This window comes from Pan troglodytes, chromosome 11 (genome assembly GCF_028858775.2).
Source record: "Pan troglodytes isolate AG18354 chromosome 11, NHGRI_mPanTro3-v2.0_pri, whole genome shotgun sequence".
Taxonomy (NCBI): Eukaryota; Metazoa; Chordata; class Mammalia; order Primates; family Hominidae; genus Pan; species Pan troglodytes.
In genome coordinates this window covers 17568270-17587992 of record NC_072409.2, presented here as the reverse complement: position 1 = coordinate 17587992, position 19723 = coordinate 17568270, and the positions used below count along the sequence as shown (strand labels likewise).

General features: G+C 51.4%; 1 protein-coding gene across 7 annotated transcripts in view; it reads right to left on the bottom strand.

Moving 5' to 3' along the window:
* Positions 1-2464: 2464 nt before the first annotated feature.
* PHF19 (PHD finger protein 19) overlaps positions 2465-19723 on the bottom strand; it is a 45976-nt gene continuing 28717 nt past the window's right edge. For 4 of the 7 annotated variants that reach the window (XM_063788391.1, XM_016961548.4, XM_016961547.4 and 1 more), the window contains 12 exons: positions 17257-17352; positions 16656-16756; positions 15993-16141; positions 13639-13734; positions 12797-12865; positions 12480-12600; positions 10812-10879; positions 9350-9511; positions 8680-8767; positions 7850-7935; positions 6851-6946; positions 2465-5057 (listed from right to left, as the gene is read on the bottom strand). In XM_063788391.1, the coding sequence (XP_063644461.1) occupies positions 4715-5057; positions 6851-6946; positions 7850-7935; positions 8680-8767; positions 9350-9511; positions 10812-10879; positions 12480-12600; positions 12797-12865; positions 13639-13734; positions 15993-16141; positions 16656-16756; positions 17257-17352 (1475 nt within the window). In that variant the 3' untranslated portion in view covers positions 2465-4714. Of the gene's footprint in view, positions 5058-6850; positions 6947-7849; positions 7936-8679; positions 8768-9349; positions 9512-10811; positions 10880-12479; positions 12601-12796; positions 12866-13638; positions 13735-15579; positions 15795-15992; positions 16142-16655; positions 16757-17256; positions 17353-19723 lie in introns of those variants that run through there. The other 3 variants (XM_016961550.4, XM_016961552.3, XM_016961551.4) reach the window with 3 other exon arrangements.

Sequence of the window (19723 nt, the reverse complement as noted above, 5' to 3'; positions counted from 1 at the left end):
GGTTCTTAACATTATTTAATCCTTATAATGCAATGTTATCCTCATTTTACAGATGAAACCTGAGACCAAAGAACATGTAACACATAAAGTACATTGCAGTTAGGATGTGAACCCAACTCTGATTCTAAACCTAATGCTCTCACTCTTTCATTCAGAGGTTCAGTCAGTTCTTTGTAGGCTGTAGATCCAGAGAAGCTGCCGTAGCCAACAATAAAGTTGTTAGTTTTTAAAACATCTATGTGGTAAGTTGGTCTGGCACTTAAAAATGTATTGTTTCCCGGGCACGGTGGCTCACACCTGTAATCCCAGCATTTTGGGAGGCTTAGGCAGGCGGATCATTAGGTCAAAAGATTGAGACCATCCTGACCAACATGGTGAAACCCCGTCTCTACTAAAAGTACAAAAATTAGCTGGGTGTGGTGGTGCATGCCTCTAGTCCCAGCTACTTGGGAGGCTGAGGCAGGAGAATTGCTTGAACCCAGGAGGCAGAGGTTGCAGTGAGCCAAGATCATGCTACTGCACTACAGCCTGGCAACAAAGCGAGACTCTGTCTAAAAAAAAAAAAAAATATATATATATATATATATATATATATTGTTTACTACTCACCACAGATCTGCAGGAGTTCACTGATCTCTAGGATCTGCTTTAACTCCAACTTACATGTTTTGGTCACTATTACAAACTGTCATCCCAGAATGATGCTGCAGAGGCTAGGGCTAGGACACAGACCAGTGTTTCCATGTGGGAATTCCCTCCCAGTATTTCTTAGGAAATGTATGTTTTTTGAATCCATAATCCCTAGAAAAATCAGTTGAGGAAATGAGAAGTATTGTAATTATTCTGTGAATAGTAACACTTACCATTATGGAGACATCACTAGTTTGAAAGAATCCAACTTCATCAAATACTAACGTACCGAGTTGAAGGCTACAAGAACTGAGACAGGAGCATAGCAGAGAGAAACGGTCACCATCTCATTAGCCCTATTTTTGGTTGTTGTGATGCCATTACATCTGTATATCTGGCCATATCAGCTGCTAATGGTGAGTTCTTGCAAACAAAATGATTTGATAAACAACCTACCATACTTTATACAAATCTTATGGTGTTCCAAGAAATAAACTTTGGAAGCAAAATAAGTTAACAGTCTGGACACGATTGATTCTATATTCTGTTTACCTTGCTCTAGGCTATTCAAATGTTATATTTATTTGAACACTATCCAATATATGTTCCCTGGCATCTTCCTGTCTTTTAAATATTCTCTGTACGCTACAGTTCTTTGTAAGTAAAAATAAGCTTAATATGTCTACTTAGCAAACAAAGTTTTTCCAGATACCTATAATAATGAGGAAAACAGTATAAAGAATGAAGTATTTGAAGAATAACTTATAATTTGGGGGATTTCTGAGAATTCTACTTCTTTGTCCCTAATTTCCAAAGGTAAATGTTTGTTGTGAATTTGGAAACACTAGACTACAGAAAAGCAGGCACTCTCTAGCCTGGGAGGCCCACTGATCTTAGGAGGGTCCATATAGCTGCTTATTGCAGACCTTGCACTAGAACCCAGGTCTTTTGACACCTGGTGCCACTTTTCATTCCATTCCATTAATTATAGCCCAGAGAATCACCACCACCACCCCCAAGTCCCATTGTGGTTTTATTCTGAGGACAGATAAAAGGTTGAAGCTGATGGAGTGGTAGAAAGAAGTGGGAGCCATAGTGAATGAAGACATTTAAGGGCAGATATTAACACCACTGAGTCCTTCATTCGGGATTACAGGTTACACTTTACCCCTCAAACTGTAGAATTCAGTGGAATCCATGGCCTTTACCTCTCTATAGATGACCTTTTTCCTACCCCTTTACATCTCCTGTTTTTTTCCTCTCCAAACTGCCCTAAATTTAGAGGTTTATTTTGAAGTAATAATCAGTCACACACAGCAAAGTCTCTCCCAACACCTGGGGAGCAGATGTGCTGGGATTATCACTGCCATTTGAAGGGTGATAAAACTGAAGGAAAGGAATCTGACTAAAGTGGCACAGGTTAGAATTAGCAGAGTCAGGTCTAGAACTCATTTCATATTTCTAGAATTGTGTGATGATGTACTGATAAAGTTTTACGATGCCCGGATCTAAGTATTATAATAGTGTCAATTTCTAAGTTCATTTTCCATCTTTTACCTCTCAGTGGCACTCAACTAATGTTTTTTGCCCCCACAGGTCGGGTACTCACAAAAGATTCCATATTCTCTCTGGCAGTAAGGGTGAGAATGTTGCTGGCAGTGGTAGGAGTGGCACGGTGGCCAGAGGACAGGGTCCTGCCATTCCTCCTCAGCCTCCAGTAAACCAAGTGCAAAAGCCAGAGCCAATTCCTTCTGCCACCCAGCAGCTAATTCACTATAGGGAAGACAAGTGATTGTTCAAAGGGAGGTTTTAAATCATAAATCAGACACATTAATTATAACTTTAACAAATGTTATTAAAAGCAGCAATTAAAAACCATGAATCTTTTTGAAGGTGCAGAGGGTTATAAGGTCAGTTGGCAGTAATGCAGCTATTATCTGGTATGAATGAAATGCTGGGGTGGGGAGTCAGGGTGACCTCATTAGGCCTTGTGCTATCTTCCCAGGTGGTGCAGACACCCCCTCCCTCCTTTTCCCTCTCCAGGCCCAGAGCCTCCCCAGAGCCCAGGTAGGGAAGGTCCAGATGTACTGTAACAGGATTGCTCGTCCCAGGCTATCTCAGAAGTCTGGAAAGCAGGCCTAGAAGGTTGCTGGGCTCTCTGAAGCCAGGCAGGAAGCTACAAATTGGATCCCAGTTCCCACAGCACCCCTGGGCTAGGGGTTGGCTTCTCAGCTCCCCTTCCACCTGGCCCCAGTTGGCCCCTGTGGCAGCAGCTGTGGGGCTGAGAAGGGGGAAGAACTGGGTCCAACGCCAGCTCGTCTATGCCTGGGCTGTGCCAGGGAAGCAGAGGAAAGTGGGTGGGCTGTGCACAGGAGGTGAGGTCCCCCTTAAAAGGCACTGTGGGAGCTGAGGTCTAAGATGGGGGGGGGCATCTAAACTATCTCAGGGACCCCCTGAACGCTCACAGGTAGAGAGGGGTCAGGCCTAGCAATGGAAAAACAGCTCCTGCAGGCCTGCTGCCCCGCCAGTGCCTCTTGCTGTACTACCACCTTCGCCTTCCTGCTGGCGGCCTGCAAAACCAGCCAAGCTGGAGGCCACAGCAGCAGTTGGCAAGGCTGGTCCCCATCTGGTGCCCACCCTCCACGTCAAGGCACTTTTGTCCATTTTCCAATCAAGTGAGTCAGTTTCTAATATCTCTGGAAGCAGCAAAACATCAGGGGTCCTCTTCCCCCTCCCAATTTTGGTTTCCCTCCAGATGAGGCAGAATTTGAATGTTGGTTCCAAAAATTCTCTTTCAAACCCCCACTGGCAAGGGCTTCCCTTTGAGGGAACTGAATGATGCAGGCTCTTTAAAAATTTCAACCTATCCCAAAAAGTGATTGTCCATTTCAGGGCAGGGCAAGGGATATGAAAGAGGGTGAGTCCCCTGTGCTTCCCTATGGGACCAATGCTGGTTGATGGGCTGAAAGAAGGAGCGGCCACTGAGCTTTCACATTTAGTTGCAGCACCTGGGCCCTGGAAGTGGGCCAAGGGAAAGCCAAGGGAGGAGCCAGCAGGCCCAGAGGGACGGTGTGGCTCTGTGTGTGTACACTTGGGCATGTGGTGGTGTGGCCGTGTGGGGTTGTCTGCATGCCTAGAGCTGAAAGTACAACACATGTGGATGGAAGCTTGTGCGAGTGGGTGTGTATTGTCTGCTGTGTGGTGTCTGGTGGGTCTGGGGGTGGGAGGCACCAGAAACAGGTTTAGCACTACATGGTTTCCCTCCCACCACTACCACCCCCCACCCCCGTCCCCCAGGTTTGGAAGGATGCCTCCATTCCAGCAAGGCCAGGCCCAGCTCTATGGCGACTGAGGGGGTGTGGCCAGGGAACAGAAGACTTCTGGGACCTCCAAAGCTGACACTGGCAGCCTTCACTCTCAGCCTTAATACCTGGGCCCTGGTGCTGGTGCCTTCTGAGGCAGACCCAGCCCTTCACTCTTCAGATCCTCACAGGCTTTCACAGGGGCTTTCTCCCATCCCACCACCTCTCTCCGAGGGCAGTGGGGAGTGGCAGGAAAGTGGAAGAGAAAAGCACTGAGCAGCATCCTCTTATCCACCTTCTCCCATGCTCTCTCAAAGGTGCGTGTTATGTAGTCCCTGGGAGGACTGGCTGCCCCACGGGTCACGTGTGAAGGGGATCCAGTGGAGGGACAGCTGTGCACACACAGGATGTGCGAACACACCCAGAAAGGGGCGAGAGAGGTCAAGGCACACAACTGGGGACAAAGACCTGGGCCTCAGGAGGAAGGGTCCCAGAGCAGGGGACACAAGGTCAGAGAACAGATAAACAGAGTTTGAGGGGGTGTGGAGTGTGTAGAGACACAGGCACAGGGGTAACGAGCCTGAGGAGGCCCTGGAACAGAGCTGGTACAGCAGAGAGACGCAGGCCTTGGCCTGGCAGGCAGGCAGGCAGGGCGTTCTGCCAGGCACTTGCAGCTCTGTCCTGCTTCCTTCTCCCACCCCAGCCTGGAGAAAGCTGGGGAGCCTATGGCTTCTGCTGCTCCTCCTTTGGTTTTCAGGACCCCTGGCACCCCCGGGGGCTAGTCAGTAAGGGGTGGTCCCTTCCCACTCCACCAGGTACTGAACCTTGCCCTCAGGTGTGACCCTCCGAGCCAACACCTGGTACTTCTCCCCACAGGCCAACCGCCCAGCTGCACCAAAGTAGTTGGTGATAGATGACTTGAGGTGGGACAGGGATGAGTCATCTTCACTGATGCTCTCAAATGTGTGGCTGTCAATGCCTTCGTCTGGCCGCTCGGGGACTGAAGCCCCCTCTGCACTGCTGTCCGAGGGGCAGCGTCCATCCAGCTCAGCTGCCCACCGCTTTGCCCGCAGGGGCATGTATGCCTTGGCTGCCAGCTTCCTCTTTCGGCTGCCCACTGTCCATCTGTATCAGAAGTGGGAGAGGAAGATGATGAGAATGAGGTAGAACAATCACAGTAAATTCCTCTCCCTGAGTCCTCCCCTCAGTACCAGGAAAGTGGAAGAGAAAAGCGCTGAACAGCATTCTCTTATCCATCTTCTCCCATGCTCTCTCAAAGGTGCCTGTTATGTAGTCCCTGAGATAATCTATGCCTTGGGCATAGATTATCTCACCGGATCCTCACGAGAGCCCTGCGAGGAGGGAAACTGAGGGTCCAGAGGAGAAAACCAGGTAGGGAGTGGCAGAGCCAGGATTCAAACGTAAGAACGTCCAACTCCAAAGCATATGCTCTTAGAGCTAGGATCCCGGCACTGCAAAAGCACAAGAGCACCATTCTCTGAGCCTCCTGAGGCCATGCAGTGCAGAGGCCCTGCTTATCCCACCTTGCCTCTCACCAGACTGGTGAAACAAGATAGGTCACATAGGGCTGGGGGTTAGGGACTAAAGGACCCTGTACCCTAGAGCCTGGATGGAGAGACTGACAGACATCACACACACACACACACACACACACACACACGGGTGTTAGAGAAATGGACACACAGACACACAGGACAAGGCACAGATTCAGATGCTTAGAGACAGAAACCAAGACCTGAAGTGCTGGTGAAACCAAAGAAACAGGAAGAAATAGGCCAGGCATGGTGGTGCACGCCTGTAGTCCCAGCTACTCCGGAGGCTGAGGCATGAGAATCACTTGAGCCTGGCAGGCGGAGGTTGCAGTGAGCGGAGATCATGCCACTGCACTCTAATTTGGGCAACAGAGTGAGACTGTCTCAAACCAACCAACAAACAGGAAGAAAGAAAAAACAGAGGCAACAGCAGAGGACACCTAGACAGATGTCAAGAGACACAGACTCCAAGACAGACCTCTACAGGCATTATACCATTGTCCTTTTTTTTTTTTTTTTTTTTTTTTTGAGATGGAGTCCTACTCTGTCACCCAGCTAATTTTTTTTGTATTTTTAGTAGAGGCGGGGTTTCACCATGTTGGCCAGGCTGCTCTTGAACTACTGACCTCAGGTAATCTGCCCACCTTGGCCTCCCAAAGTGCTAGGATGACAGGCATGAGCCACCGTGCCTGGCCAGGCATTATACTTTTAATTCTACTTTTGCAAGGGCCTCAAGTATCTTAAAATACAGTGCAGCTTGAGTGCAGAGGAAAGCCCTGTGCTCGACCACTCCCCGTACTGCTGAGGACCAGCTGTTGCCAGACCAGTTGTACTGGAGATAGGCCCCCAGGGATTTCTGTCCCCACTCCTAAATCTTCCACCCTGCAGGATGCCATCTTCCGTCAGGCTTCTAAATAAACGGCTCTTTCCCTTAGAGACCCCGGAAGACAGGCACCATATTCAGACAGCCAAGAATCAAGGTCAGGGAACTCTGTAGTCCAAGAGGCAGAGAGACACCCAAGCTCATGGCATGTGGAGGCCAAAAGTGAAAGAAACTCTGGTCCAACAACCCCAGAACTGGAATCGTCCAGTGAGAGGTGTGTACAAGCTTCTGCAGCAGGTGAAGCATTCCAAAGGGATGGAACGACGGGAGGCTGAATGCCTATACTTAGGTCCCATCTAAAGCCCCGTGACTCAGAACCAGAGGGTCCGAGAGCCAGACTCACAATTGCAGAAGGCCAGGTACTCCCCGCCAGAGACTGAGACACATAGAATGAGCCACACATTACAGAAGTGGGAGGTGGAGGGGCTGAGAGGAATGATGGTCCTTGCAAAATGTGAAGGCCAGACCTCTAGGAAGCTCACCTGGAGTCATAGGAGAGGCTGGTGGAGGCAGAGCCAGAGGTGCTGGCAGCGTCGGTGGAGTCAACATCTGAGAAGAAGGTCTGGCCTGAGCTGGCACTGAGAGGGGCAAGACGGTGAGCCTGCCGGTGGCCCGGCCCAGCAAGGTCCTGCCAACCTGGCCCGCAGGTTCCCCTAACATGCATCCTTCATCCCAGTGGAGGCCCGTCTTCCCACAGCTGAGCTTCCCACCACCACACCTGTCTGTTTCCTACCCAGCCACCCTTCAAAGTCCAAGAAGTCAAAAAAACCTCCTGGAGCACCCTCCCCTGGTGGTGACGTAAGCACTGGTGTCAATAACTCGAGCGTGATCCAAGGCACCTGTGCAACACTTCACAGGTCAAAAGTGCTTTCATTTGCATTATCTTGTTTGAGGAAAAGAGCTGAGGAGGTTCAGAGAGGTTAAGGGATTTAGGTAAAACTACATAGCTAGTACTGATAAGCAGGGTCTGGAGTTCAGGTCTGACTCTAAAGCCCTCCTCTGTGTCCTCAGGAAAATACTAAATGACCTTTAATAATTTGGAAAATAAAATGATGGAAGATGCAGTTCCTCCCTTGGACATACTTAAGCATGGGGTGCTATGGAACTACAAAGGAGGGCGTCCAGCACAGCCTGGGGAGGGTTAGTAAAGCCTTCCTGGAAGAAGCAGGGTCCTGAGTTTTCAGATGGACTAGGGCAAGGCAAAGGGTATTTCAGGCAGAGGGAGCAATACGAGCAAAGATGAGCAAGCATCAAACAGCATGGTGAGTGTGGATAACCATGGGGCAAGGTGGGGAGGGCTGGAGAAGAGGGGAGGGCTGTGGTGCTCTGGGAACAGGGATGTTATGCTGAAAGCTCTACTGCAAAAAGCCCCTTCAGACAGACCTGCACAGCAGGGATCCTTTTAACTGAGGGCTTGGCTTTCTGCTTGGTTCCCTCCCTGTCTCCAGAGCAGACCTCTCTGCTAGGTCCCTCACTGATACCTTTTTAAACTTTGAATTTCATCCAGCGTGAAGTCAAATATGCTAGCCAGGTGGTGGTTGGTGCTCCAGGCTGAGGTGAAGTCACTCTGTGGACACAGGAAGGAGAGAGGAAGGGTCAGACAGCGAGTATCAAATCCACCTCCCACACAGGCTGCCTCCTATCCAGCCAGGGCCGCTGAGGGCTGGGCCCTCCCTAGGGTAAGACCATCACCTTCATTCCAAGTCCTGACCAGGGAGCCAAAGTCATCCCAGTTCTAGCCCTGCCTTTGTCTCTAGCTGACTGTACGACCTTCACCTCTCTGGACCTCAGTTACTTCAACTGCAAAATGGGGACAATAACCCCTGCCTTGCTTCACTCTTACAGATGTCAGGAAGTGCAGTAAAATTAAATAATACTTCTAAACCGCAAAGTGCTGGGACATGAGGCATTGCTAATACTACTGCCCACAGGGAGGACTTCAGGGAGGTGGTGGGGGTTACTGAAGAAGGAAAGAAAGTGCTCTGGAACCCTGGTTCCAGGCTGGGCTCTGCCACTTTGATGTGTGGCCTCAGGAAAGTCACTGCCCCACCCTTCCCTCAGTGTCCCTACCTGGACAGTGGGGACAAGAATATTACCTGCCTTTGCCCCCCAACTTTGGATTCCTGGGAGAACTTGGGGGGAGATAAAGCAGGGGTCTTAGAGTGCCTGGCTTAGCTGTAATAGGGACTGGCTTCTTTAAGGGACATGAGAGAGTCCTCTGGGCCTGGGGGACTTAGTTTTCGGCACAGGAAGCCCTAATATGTGCTGACCCTGCGTATGAAAATGGAGAGTAAGAAAACAAGGAACTAACACTGGGAATAGCATCTTCCAGCAAAAACTTTGATCTTTTTCTTCTATAAACTCGCCTTTTCTGCTGCTGGAATTCGTGAGGCAACAAACTGTGGAGACAGAAGAGGGAGAAGGTGGCCCCGTCAGAGCCTGAGGGCCCTAGGGTGGCCCAGACGGAGGCGCCGCAGGGGCAGGGGTCACAGCAGTTGGGGAGACAGGCTCTGAACACAGCTGCACCTTCACAGGGAGGCCTGGGGAGGAGGGAGAGTCCTCAGGAGCAGTAGGGGTGGGAAGGTGTGGAGAGGGTATAGTGGGCAGAAAAAGAAAAGGTGCCTCCCCAGGCACATGCATCCAGATGCCCTGCCCCCCAGTGCCAGGATGAGGGGGCTCAGCTGAGCCAGGAGAGAGAGGGACCCCTCACATATCCTGCCTTCCCCTTCACCTCCTTGCCCAAGTCCTAATCCAGCAAGGCTGGGTCCTCAGATCTGGCTTTTCCTCCCTGCGAGGTAATGAGGGGGCTGTGGTGGTGAAAGGAGTTGGGGATCTGGGATCTGGGATCCCGCTCAGCCACTATCTAGCCCTCTCAGGGTCCTACAGCTGGGACTGGCTGGGTGCAGGTCCTCCTTGCTTGCTTGGAAGCAGAGAAACCGAGTTTGGCGGCAGCCCTGGCCCCTGGGTCCCCGAGCACTGACCCAGGCTTGCTCTTTCCTCTCTTACGCAGCTCAGAGGAGGCGCTGTTCTCATTTGGCAGCAGTCCCTTGTCAGGCAGCAGCTTCCCTGGCGGGTTGGGTGGGACGCGGATGCGCAGGCGGAAGATGCACTTCTTCTTCTTGATCTCCTTGCCGCAGAGGAACCTGGGGGGTGGGCAGCGGGAGGAGGAAGCTCTGGAGTCTGTCAGTCCATCCTCCTGGGGAGTGGGGTCTAGCATGACACAAGCCTCTCTGCCTCCTTGGACCCAGAGCTAAAATCCGGATGGCCTCTGCAGATGCTGATTTCCTCAAAGCCCATGGGATGCGGGGTTCCAGGTAGCAGCTGAGAACACGGCTGGTGCCTCCTCCCTGTGCTTCCTCCTGCACGAGTGTGGTTCTTGCTGCTCTTCTCCCTTTTGTTTGCCTCAACCAGCCCCAAGGCCACCTCCTGCAGGAAGCCCTCCTCCAGCTTACAGTGGAACTCCTATGGTCAAGATACTGGAATCTACTTCATTCTGTTCTCTGGTTTCCCCAGGAGACTGAAAGCAACACTGGCTGGGCTCCTCTGAGGCTGCAGAAGTGACTCAGACACAGCCCTACCCTCTTTAGTACAAGAGGCCACCTGCCCTCCCAATAGAGGACTGTCCATTGGGAGGGCAGGTGGCCTCTTGTACTGAAGAGCAGAGCTTTGTCTGGGCCCTAAACCATGAGAATGTGGAAGAGAGAGTGGGTAATTCTACCCAGAGGTGTCTGGAAGAGTTTCAGCGATGAGGACCTTATTTTATTCCCCACCATGACCTCAGCACCCAGACAGGCCCGACATAGAACAGCAACTCAATGAATACTTGTTGATGGAACGAATGAGTAAAAAAGACTGAGGCACATCCTAGACAAAGGGCAGAGCATGAGTAAAAGTGCCAGGTAGGAAACCAAGGGCTCAGGATGGCTGGCACCCAGAATACAGAAAGCAAAGGGACAGCGGCAGAGGACGCGGGCACAGCCTGGTCTTAAAAGGCCTTGAGTGCCAGGTTCAGGAGGCTGGGCATGCCTCTGTGGTGTAGTGAGGGACATGGCCAGCTGTGTGTGCTGAGAACCCTGGATGGGAAGACAGGGGCTGAGGGATGTCTTCCACCCGAGGATGTAGCCCACCCGAGATGATGCACCCATCCCTCAGTGCCTGGCCCCCAAGGCCTAGATGTCTAGAACCGGAGGGGCCCTCAGAGAGCAGGGGTGCAGCCCCGCTGCAGAGCTGAGCCCAGTACCAAAATACAGCAGGCTGCTGGGGTGGTTGGAGTGGCTGTGCAAAGGAGGTGGGGTATCCCCTGGATCTCGGAGAATGGAAATGATTCAGAGAGAAGGGGAGTATCAGAGAGGCAGGGAGCATAGCCTGAGAAAAGGCTATGAGGTAGGAAGGAATCTCACATGTACAGGGCCCCACCACACTCCCTCCCCTCCCTGCACGCACCGGCTTTTATAACTGTTCAGAGCGTTGAGGAGATGTGGTCCTCGATCTGTCACTGGGGTGCTGGTGAGCTGTGGGAGAGCAGGCCAGCAGGACATCAGACCCAGGCATATGGCGCATGGGGAGGCCCAAGCCCCTACTCCCTCCCTTCCATCTCCTGATGCTTCTGAGTCCTTCAGGTGAGGACCACTGACTCACTCCAGGATCTCAGAAAAGCCTTTTCACCTCTCCAAGTTCATTCCCATTTGTAAATGGAGAGAATACTTCCTGACCTAACTGTATTGAGAGCTTTAAAAAGTCCATACCCTTGACCCAGCAATGCTACTCCATGGAATCTATCATGGAATCTATATATCTGCAGATATAACACGCAATAGGAACAAAACTTTACATACAAAAAAAAAATGGTGGCATTGTTTCTAATGGTGGACAAATGGGAAAGAAACTGCCCAACAGGAAGGAAACAAGTAAACTATGGTAGAAACCAATGCAGCCATGAAATTTGGCGGGCGCCTATAATCCCAGCTACTTGGGAGGCGGAGGCAGGAGAATCACTTGAACCCAGTGGGAGGAGGTTGCAGTGAGCTGAGACCGCGCCACTGCACTCCAGCCTGGGCGACAGAGGGAGACTCCGTCTCAAACAAACAAACAAACAAACAAAAAAAGTTTATGAAGATTCTAGTAATATGGAAAAGTATAATGTATACTAAAAAAAAGATTATTTAAAATTGTATATACTGTATCATTTAAACCATAAAACAGAAAAAGATATTCATAGAAGAGAGTCGGAAAGGAAATGTACCCATGCATTAGTTCTAGTGATTTCTGGGTGGCGTGATATGGATTTTTTAAAAAGTATACTTCCTTATACTTTTTGGTACTTTAAAGATTTTCCACCATGAATATGTACAATTAAAAAAAATTAGAAAAAAGTTACTAAAAACCAACTCTACATATCTTTTAAGGTTTTATAGTATCTATTTTTTAAAAAAAATTATCAAATACTGTAAATGAAGATGTTATTACATGAAATATTTTGCAAAGCATAAAGGTTATTCTTTTTAAATTCCTTTTCATCAAAGAAAGATTTGGGGCAGTCCATAGAGAAGATGCCTCACTCTGTATGTGGTGGAGAGGATTCTAAGGATGTCATTAGGGAAAAGAAGACACAGCACCCCTGTGGGAGTGATTAGGGAGGCCCTGGCTCCAGCTCTGGCTCAGCCTCAAAGCTCTGCTGACCACAAGCAAGTCACTCTCCAACTCTGACATTCTGAAAGTCTCCGTTTGTAATTTCACTCCCGTGGATCTGAGGCTTCCAAGGCCCTTGGTGACCCACTATTTAGCATAGGATCAGCAGTGGGCAGACCCACTCCATGTTGCAACCTAGCCAGGAAATCTGGAGTGGGTCAAACACTCAGCAGAGAGCTGTGTTCCAGCCAGACTTGATCTAGGGCCTCAGCTCCCCTCCACTGAACCGGGGAGGCCCCAACCTGCCCACTGCCAAAATCTGGGATTAGGAAGGCCCTTAAAGGACACAGGCTCAGAGGCCTGGACTCAGGGATGCAGCAACTCAAGGGTGAGAGTTCAGAGACTTCCATCCTAGTCCTGCACTGCGTGGCCCTGGGCAAACCTCTCTGCCTCCTGCCACTGACATCCCACAACCCCACATACCTTGCCAAGCTGCAGGAGCTCCCAGTGGTGGTTGACAAAGGCCAGAATCTCCTCAAAGTCAAAGTACTTCTTCTTGCTCTGTACCCCCAGATTATAGAGGGCCAGGTGAACCACATCCACCCTGGGCAAGGGGGCAAGGAGGTGGGACCAGGTGAGGTGGCAGCCTGCTCAGCCAGGGTCACAGCTTTCTGGGTCCAGGCTGAGAGACAGGGGCAGGGTTGGGACCCAGTAGCTGGAAATGGAATTGTTCCAGGAGGGAGGAGGGAGGGGAGAAGCTGGGAGGAGCAGCGGTGGTTGACTAAGCCCCACCCTCTCACCATCGCAGGGGCAGCCTCTCGATGTACTCTGGGCCCTGGTTACACACGGAGCAGAAGAACAGGTAAAACCTGTGGGTGGGTAGAGACGGGGGCCTATGGTGGGAGGGGCTCTGACACCCCCACCCCAGTCCAGCCCCTTGATCTCCTCATTCCCCACCTACCTTCCCATAATCTTCTCACTCCTAGGACTGCTGGCCACTGGGGGTCAAGGACAGGGCAGGACAGGGACTAAGAGATACCCCATATTCCTTCTAACCCCTGCCCTCAATCTCCTTCCCAAATCTTGCCCTGAAGCGTGGCTGAGTTCACAGAGAGTGAGCTGAGCTAGGCTGGGCTGCCATGGTCACCCTCTTCCCCTCTGAGACAGACACACGCGCAATCACAAATGACATGAGACACCAACCAAAAGATGCATAACATCAGGTTTGACATCCATAAGGACTCCATTAGCTTTGGTCCATCGGTTAGAAGCCACATTAAGCCATCCATTTCCCCAGTGACTCCCACAGCAACCCTGGGCAGGGCTGGTGCAAAGACTGTGTCATCCCTTCTTCCCCAGACACTTAAGAGACTAGGGCATAGGGAAGGCAGGCATTTATCTAAGGTACTCCAGAAATCAATGGCAACTAGGGATGTGGCCCAGCATACTTCTGTATTGCCTCCTGGCCCTGCATAGCTAGGGGATCCCCTACCTTGAGCTGCCTCCAGTAAACAGGTAGGCATACATTGTCACAGACCTCCTCTTGTCTGGAGCCTGGCAGTCAACCTGCAGGAGTTGTTGCTGCCATCCCTGCCCTCTCCCTACCACGCCCAAGGCCCACTTGGACCAAATTAGCACCTACCGGTCTCCAAACATCATGGGCTCATTGAGGCACTGGGTGCAGGCCTCGTGGAACCACTGCCTGCACCGGTAACATTGCAGCATCCGCAGGTACCATCTGGAGAGACAGAGGAGCCAAGGTCAGCCAGGACCACACCCCTAGTCAGGTATGAGCTTCGGCAACCTTTCCCAAGTTAAATTTGCCCTCCACTGGCAGAAAGGGAAGATAATTCAGTTACTGAGCACTTAGGCTGTGCCAAGGGAGGACCTGAGAGTTGGACATATACTCTCATTTCACCTCACCACCTGGTAAAAGATGGGACACTGTCCCCATATTACAGATAAGTCACAGGTGAAATGGCTTGCCCTAGCTCACAGGCAAGTGGAGGATGGTGATTCAAATTCTGGTTTCCCTAACTTCAGAGGCTGTGCTCTCCTTGCCATGCCACAATGAAGCCACCATTTCTGGACTTGCTGCTTCCCAAACACTGCTGACAGGGAAACGTTTGCCTTGGAGACTTCACGGGAGAATAATGGTTTCTGTAAGCTGCACGGGGGCAAGACTACATCTGGCTTTTCTCACCTGCAACTGTATCTGCCCTATCATGGTCATCCAACAACTATTCATGGAATATGAAGAGCAAAATGCTCAATGCTTCATTGACACCTTGTCAGGTGAGCTCCAGGTTAAAACGCAGATTCCTTGGTCCACTGCAGACCTATTCAATCTTTGGGGAAGCCTCTGGGATGCATTTTTAACAAGGATCCTGTGCAACTCTGCCCATAGGCATTGAGAACCACTGCATTAATGCAGGAAAGGTTTCCATAAGCACTTCTCCATCTGACAATACTTGGGGAAGCTCATGGGCCTGAAGTTAAGGTTAAGCCCATTTGAGAGATGAAGTAGTTCAAGCTTTGCCCAAGTTACCCAGCTGGAACTTGGGGCTGAGATTCAGGACTTCAGGGGGTCCTGACGCCTGAACTTCCTGAGGGCAGAGACCCTCCCTCTTACATCTGTGGTTCCTTCCACAATGCCACGTGCACTCAGCCCAAAGAAGCAAGCTCAACTGCCATGGCTACATAGAGGCCCAGGTCGGCAAGGAAGAATCAAAGACTCTTGCCGCAGAGCCAGGACAAGAATTCCCTCCACAGTGGCCCCGACATAGCATGCCCCGCCCCCCGGCCCCCTACCCCTGCCTGATTGCACATCTCCAGGGAAAAGAATCTTTTCTATTTTTGGAGACAGGGTCGTCCTGCTTTGTCGCCCAGGCTGGAGTACAGTGGCATGATCACAGCTCACTGCAGCCTCCATCTCCCAAGCTCAAGTGATCCTCCCACCTCAGCCTCCTACGAAGCTGGGACTACAGGCGTGTGCCACCGCGCCAGGCGGGAAAAGGATCTTCATATCTCACCAGCAGCCGGTTCCACTGACTCTGACTGTGAAAAGGTTATCTTGACTTTCATGCATTAGTACCACCACTACCACCAGTAACAGCTCACATTTTTTTAAGTGTTTACCAAATGCCAGGCACTATGAGAACCTCTATGTGAATTACATAATTCACGCTCTGCTCATAATCACCACATGATGGGGAAACTATTCAGAGAGCTGAGGCTAAGGGGTTGCACAGCTGGTAAGGAGCAGAGCCAGGACGTGGACGTCCTGGGAGGATTCGCACTGTGTCCGGCCCAGGCTCTTAACCACTCTTCAATACTTCCTCGTTTCCTACAGAGCTCCAAGGAAACACCTCTGCCCTCCAGCCCTGCTCCACAGTGCTAGATGCCACGCGGAGCCGGCCTTCGGTTCTCCCCTTGAGGTCCCGCCCCCTCGGGCCCCACCCCGAGCCCTTCCCTTCAGGGACCGCCCCTTGAGGCCTCGCCTCCTCAGGTCCTGTCCCCGAGGCCTTACTATTCCCTCCTCCCCACCCCGCCCCTCCACAGGGTGCTTCTCGACCTGCCTCACCTCCCTGGGGCCCTGCTTGGGCGGTCGCAACCCGCCAGGCCCGCCTCCCGAGGCCTCGCCCCAAGGTCTAACCTTCCGGGCCCGCCCCCCGAGGCCCCGCCCTCAGGTCTAACCTGCGGAGTTCACTTCCCGAGGTCCCGCCCTCAGGTCAAATCTTCCGGGCCCACCCCTCGAGGCCCCGCCTCCGCAGCGGCTGACCGCCCCCCCCGAGTCCCGCCCCCGAGGCCCCACCCCCGCGGCTGACACTCCAGGCCCGCCCCTCGAGGCCCCGCCCCCACAGCGCAACACACTGGGCCCGCCCTCAAGGTCCGCGCCTTGGCTGACACGCCAGGCTCGCTCCCTATGGGCGGTCCCTGCTGGCGATTCTTGGAGACCTGCCCTGCCGCCCGGGGGGCCCCGACCCCCTGCCTTACTCTCCGGGCCCGCCGCAGTAGCAGTAGCATTGCTGCTGGTTGGTGCGATGGGGCGAGTCCCACTCGAGCTCCTCGGGCTGGTAGGACAGCACCATCTTCACGGCCTGCAGCGTCCTGGCGATGGCGCCCTTCTTCAGCGCGCCGCCTTTCTGGGGGGAGACGAGGGCCCCAGTCAACCACCAGGTCCGGGTGGACCACGCGAGTCAGCACATGGCTGTCTATTGAGGGAAGTGCTGCCAGGGCTTGGGGGACCCGCAGATATTCCAATATAGTCAGAAAAGCAAGGAGCTTTTTCTCATTAATTCCAAACCCATCCCCTCTATCCCAGAAGGAACTCCGTTGATAACAGAATTAAGAGTAATAAGCGCAATAAAGGCAACAATTACCAACATGTATTTACATGGATTTTCTTTTTTAATAGTAAAGCATCATTTATTGGTCCCGTTATTCCCGACACCAAACCCATCTCCACTTTACAGTTGAGGAAACTGAGGCTCAGGGAGTCTACAAATCCTGGCCAAGGACAGTGGCAGAGGCGCTATCTGTCTCCAAAGCCCAGGTGTGGCCCTTCTGCTTGGAGCTCAGGCTCTGTGATGGGAGTCTCTGGTCTGCCCCACTGGAGAAGGCAGGAGAGGCAGGGACTGGGGAGGATGGAAGGCTCACCCGCACAGCCAGTGCGAAGATGCAGCGTCGGCAGAACCAAGGTGTGAGCAGGGGCTGGTCAGCACTGCCCGCTATGGGGATGTGGCACTGCTGGTGGTAACCTACGGCAGAGGAGGGGGCGGTGAGCGCCCACAAGGACATCGTGGCCCAAGGCCAGTTGGCCCAAAGGAGGCAGGGCTGGGAGGGCTGAGGGAAGTCCTAGGAGCTCTGCCTGCCAGCTGCCGGGAGCCTGGCTGCTGATGCCCACCAAGGTGGCCAAGTCAGTGTCCAGGCTGGGAACTAAATGACAGCATTGGCCAGTTGTGGGGTGGGGGGGGGGGACACAGGAAGGTCTGACTTCAGTGCCTGAGCCCCATCTTTCCCACCCATCCTCTCCATCTAGCTGGGCCCCAAATTACATACACCATCATACCCTCCCAGCTTTCCCCGGGATCTCTTCCCAAGCCCTCACTTACAGCAACTGGCCCCCTTTCACCCTGCAGTGCCAAGAGAAACAGGAAGCCAGCTGAGGCCCCAACAGGCTGCAGCAGTACCCGTCAGGGGCCAGTGCGTGGGGACCTATAGGTCGGGGCCTTCTCAGGGCCCTGCTCGCTCCACTCACCCAGGCCACACTTCCCGCAGATGAGGATCTCATTCAGCGGCCCTGATGTCTTCCCTAGGCAGATGTTGCACTTGGGCTCCTCTCCTGGAACACCGGCTGAAAGAGAGGCCCTCGAGGGTCAGGTCCAGCTCACAGGAATGGAAGTTTTATACTCACACTCCAGATGCCCAGCCTCTACTGTCTGCTAGGCCTAGTGCTGGGCCCCACATGCCACCTCACTGAATCTCCCCAACCACTCTGAGGTGCCTATCATCATTACCATTCTAAAGATGGGGAAATTGAGGCTCTGAAAGGTTAAGTCCCTTGCTTAGCTAGTAAGTAGGTGAGTGGGGGATTAAACCCATGGCTGTTTGACATCAAACCCTTTGTTCTTTTGACACATCATGCTGCCTCTCCCGCCTTATTTAACTTGTTTTGTTAAATGGTTGTTATTTTCTTAAAACTTTATTATGGGATAATATAATTTGTTTGTTTGTTTTGTTGAGATGGAGTCTCTGTCACCCAGGCTGGAGTGCAGTGGCGTGATCTTATCTCACTGCAACCTCCGCCTCCCTGGTTCAAGCAATTCTCCTGCCTCAGCCTCCCGAGTAGCTGAGATTGCAGGTGCATGCCACCACGCCCAGCTACTTTTTACATTTTTAGTAGAGACAGGCTTTTGCCATGTTGGCCGGGATGGTCTCGAACTCCTGACCTCAAGTGATCCACCTGCCTTGGCCTCTCAAAGTTCTGGGATTACACGCGTGAGCCACTGTGCCCGGCCTAGAAGTTATAATGAAACTCCATCTTCTCATCACTTATGAACTCATGGCCAATCTCGTTTCTACTATATTCCCACCTACTTCTCCTTCCTGTAATTATTTTAAATTGAGTCCCAGATACCCAATAGTTTTTCCATAAATATTTCAGTATGTATTTGTGAAAGATCAAGACTCTTTTTAAAAAACATAATTAAAACACCTCTACTGCACCTATAAGTTAACATAATTGCTTAATATCATTAACAAATTCAGTTAATGTTCTCATTTCCAATTGTTTCTGAAGTACAAATACCTTAACAATTTTAAGTCTGTTCTTTTGAATCAAAGTCCCCAAGTAAAGTCCATACATGGTGACTGGCTGATGTTTTTAAAATTGCTTTTAGTCTACAGGTCCCCTCTCCATCTCTTTTTTTCTTTGCATTTTATTTTGGTTGAAGAATAAATATGTTTTTATGTGTGAAAGGTTTGTGTGTATACATTAAACACATTTTGATACGTGTTTGTCTTATTTCCCCAGCACGCTGAAAATTTTGTAAGGGTAGAAATGGGATCTCTTCGGCTGGGCGCAGTGGCTCACGCCTGTAATCCCAGCACTTTGGGAGGCCGAGGCGGGCGGATCACAGGGTCACGAGTTCGAGACCAGCCTGCCCAATATGGTGACACCCCCCCTCTCTACTAAAAATACAAAAATTAGCTAGGCGTGGTGGCACGTGGCTGTAGTCCCAGCTACTCAGGAGGCTGAGGCAGAAGAATCACTTGAACCTGGGAGGCAGAGGTTGCTGTGAGCCGAGATCAAGCCACTGCACTCCAGCCTGGGTGACAGAGCAAGACTCTGTCTCAAAAAAAAAAAAAAAAAAAAAAAAAGAAATGGTACCTCTTCATCTCTGTATCCCCAGGACCTCATAGAGTGTGGCATGTAACAGGTGTTCCAAGACATTTGTTGAATATATGGCCAGGCAGGAACGTTGCCTCTTATTCTTGAACATGCTCCCAGGAAGGTGGTGCCCACAGTGCATCTCAGTAAGTCCTCACTGGCTTAATGAAGCAATGGATCAATAACTACAGTGGTGCTCAGCCTTATGCTCTCATCTCGGGAGATGCCAGAGGGTCACCATTCTGCCCGGAAGGGGCAGTTCTGGCTAGGAGACAAGCCATTCTTCAGCTGATCACTGTGGGTACCTCCAAGGAGCCTGGTATGTGCTGGGCCTCCACAGGAGGTCAGCTAAGATGCATGGTCTTCTCCATCTGGCTCCTTATGCTTTCAATAAGGGGGTAAACCAGGAGAGGAGATCCTCATTGCTTTGGATATTTATATAATACTATTTCAGGGGTTGGAGAGGAATCGGTCTGCACTGGCCACAATTTCTTGGAGAAGGGGGCAATTCGAAAGCTTTACTAACTGGCTGAGTTCTGCAGCCTCTTCTTGGCAGGCTTCTTGGAATCATCTCTTATTGTAACAAATTCTTTTTTTTTCTTTTTCTTTTCTTTTCTTTTCTTTTTTTTTTTTTTTGAGACAGAGTCTCGCTCTGTTGCCCAGGCTGGAGTGCAGTGGTGTGATCTCAGCTCACTGCAACCTCCTGCCTCAGCCTCCCGGGTAGCTGTATTTTTAGTAGAGACAGGGTTTTACTGTGTTGGTCAGGCCAGTCTCAAACTCCTGACCTCAGGCGATTCACCCACCTTGGCCTCCCAAAGTGCTGGGATTACAGGTA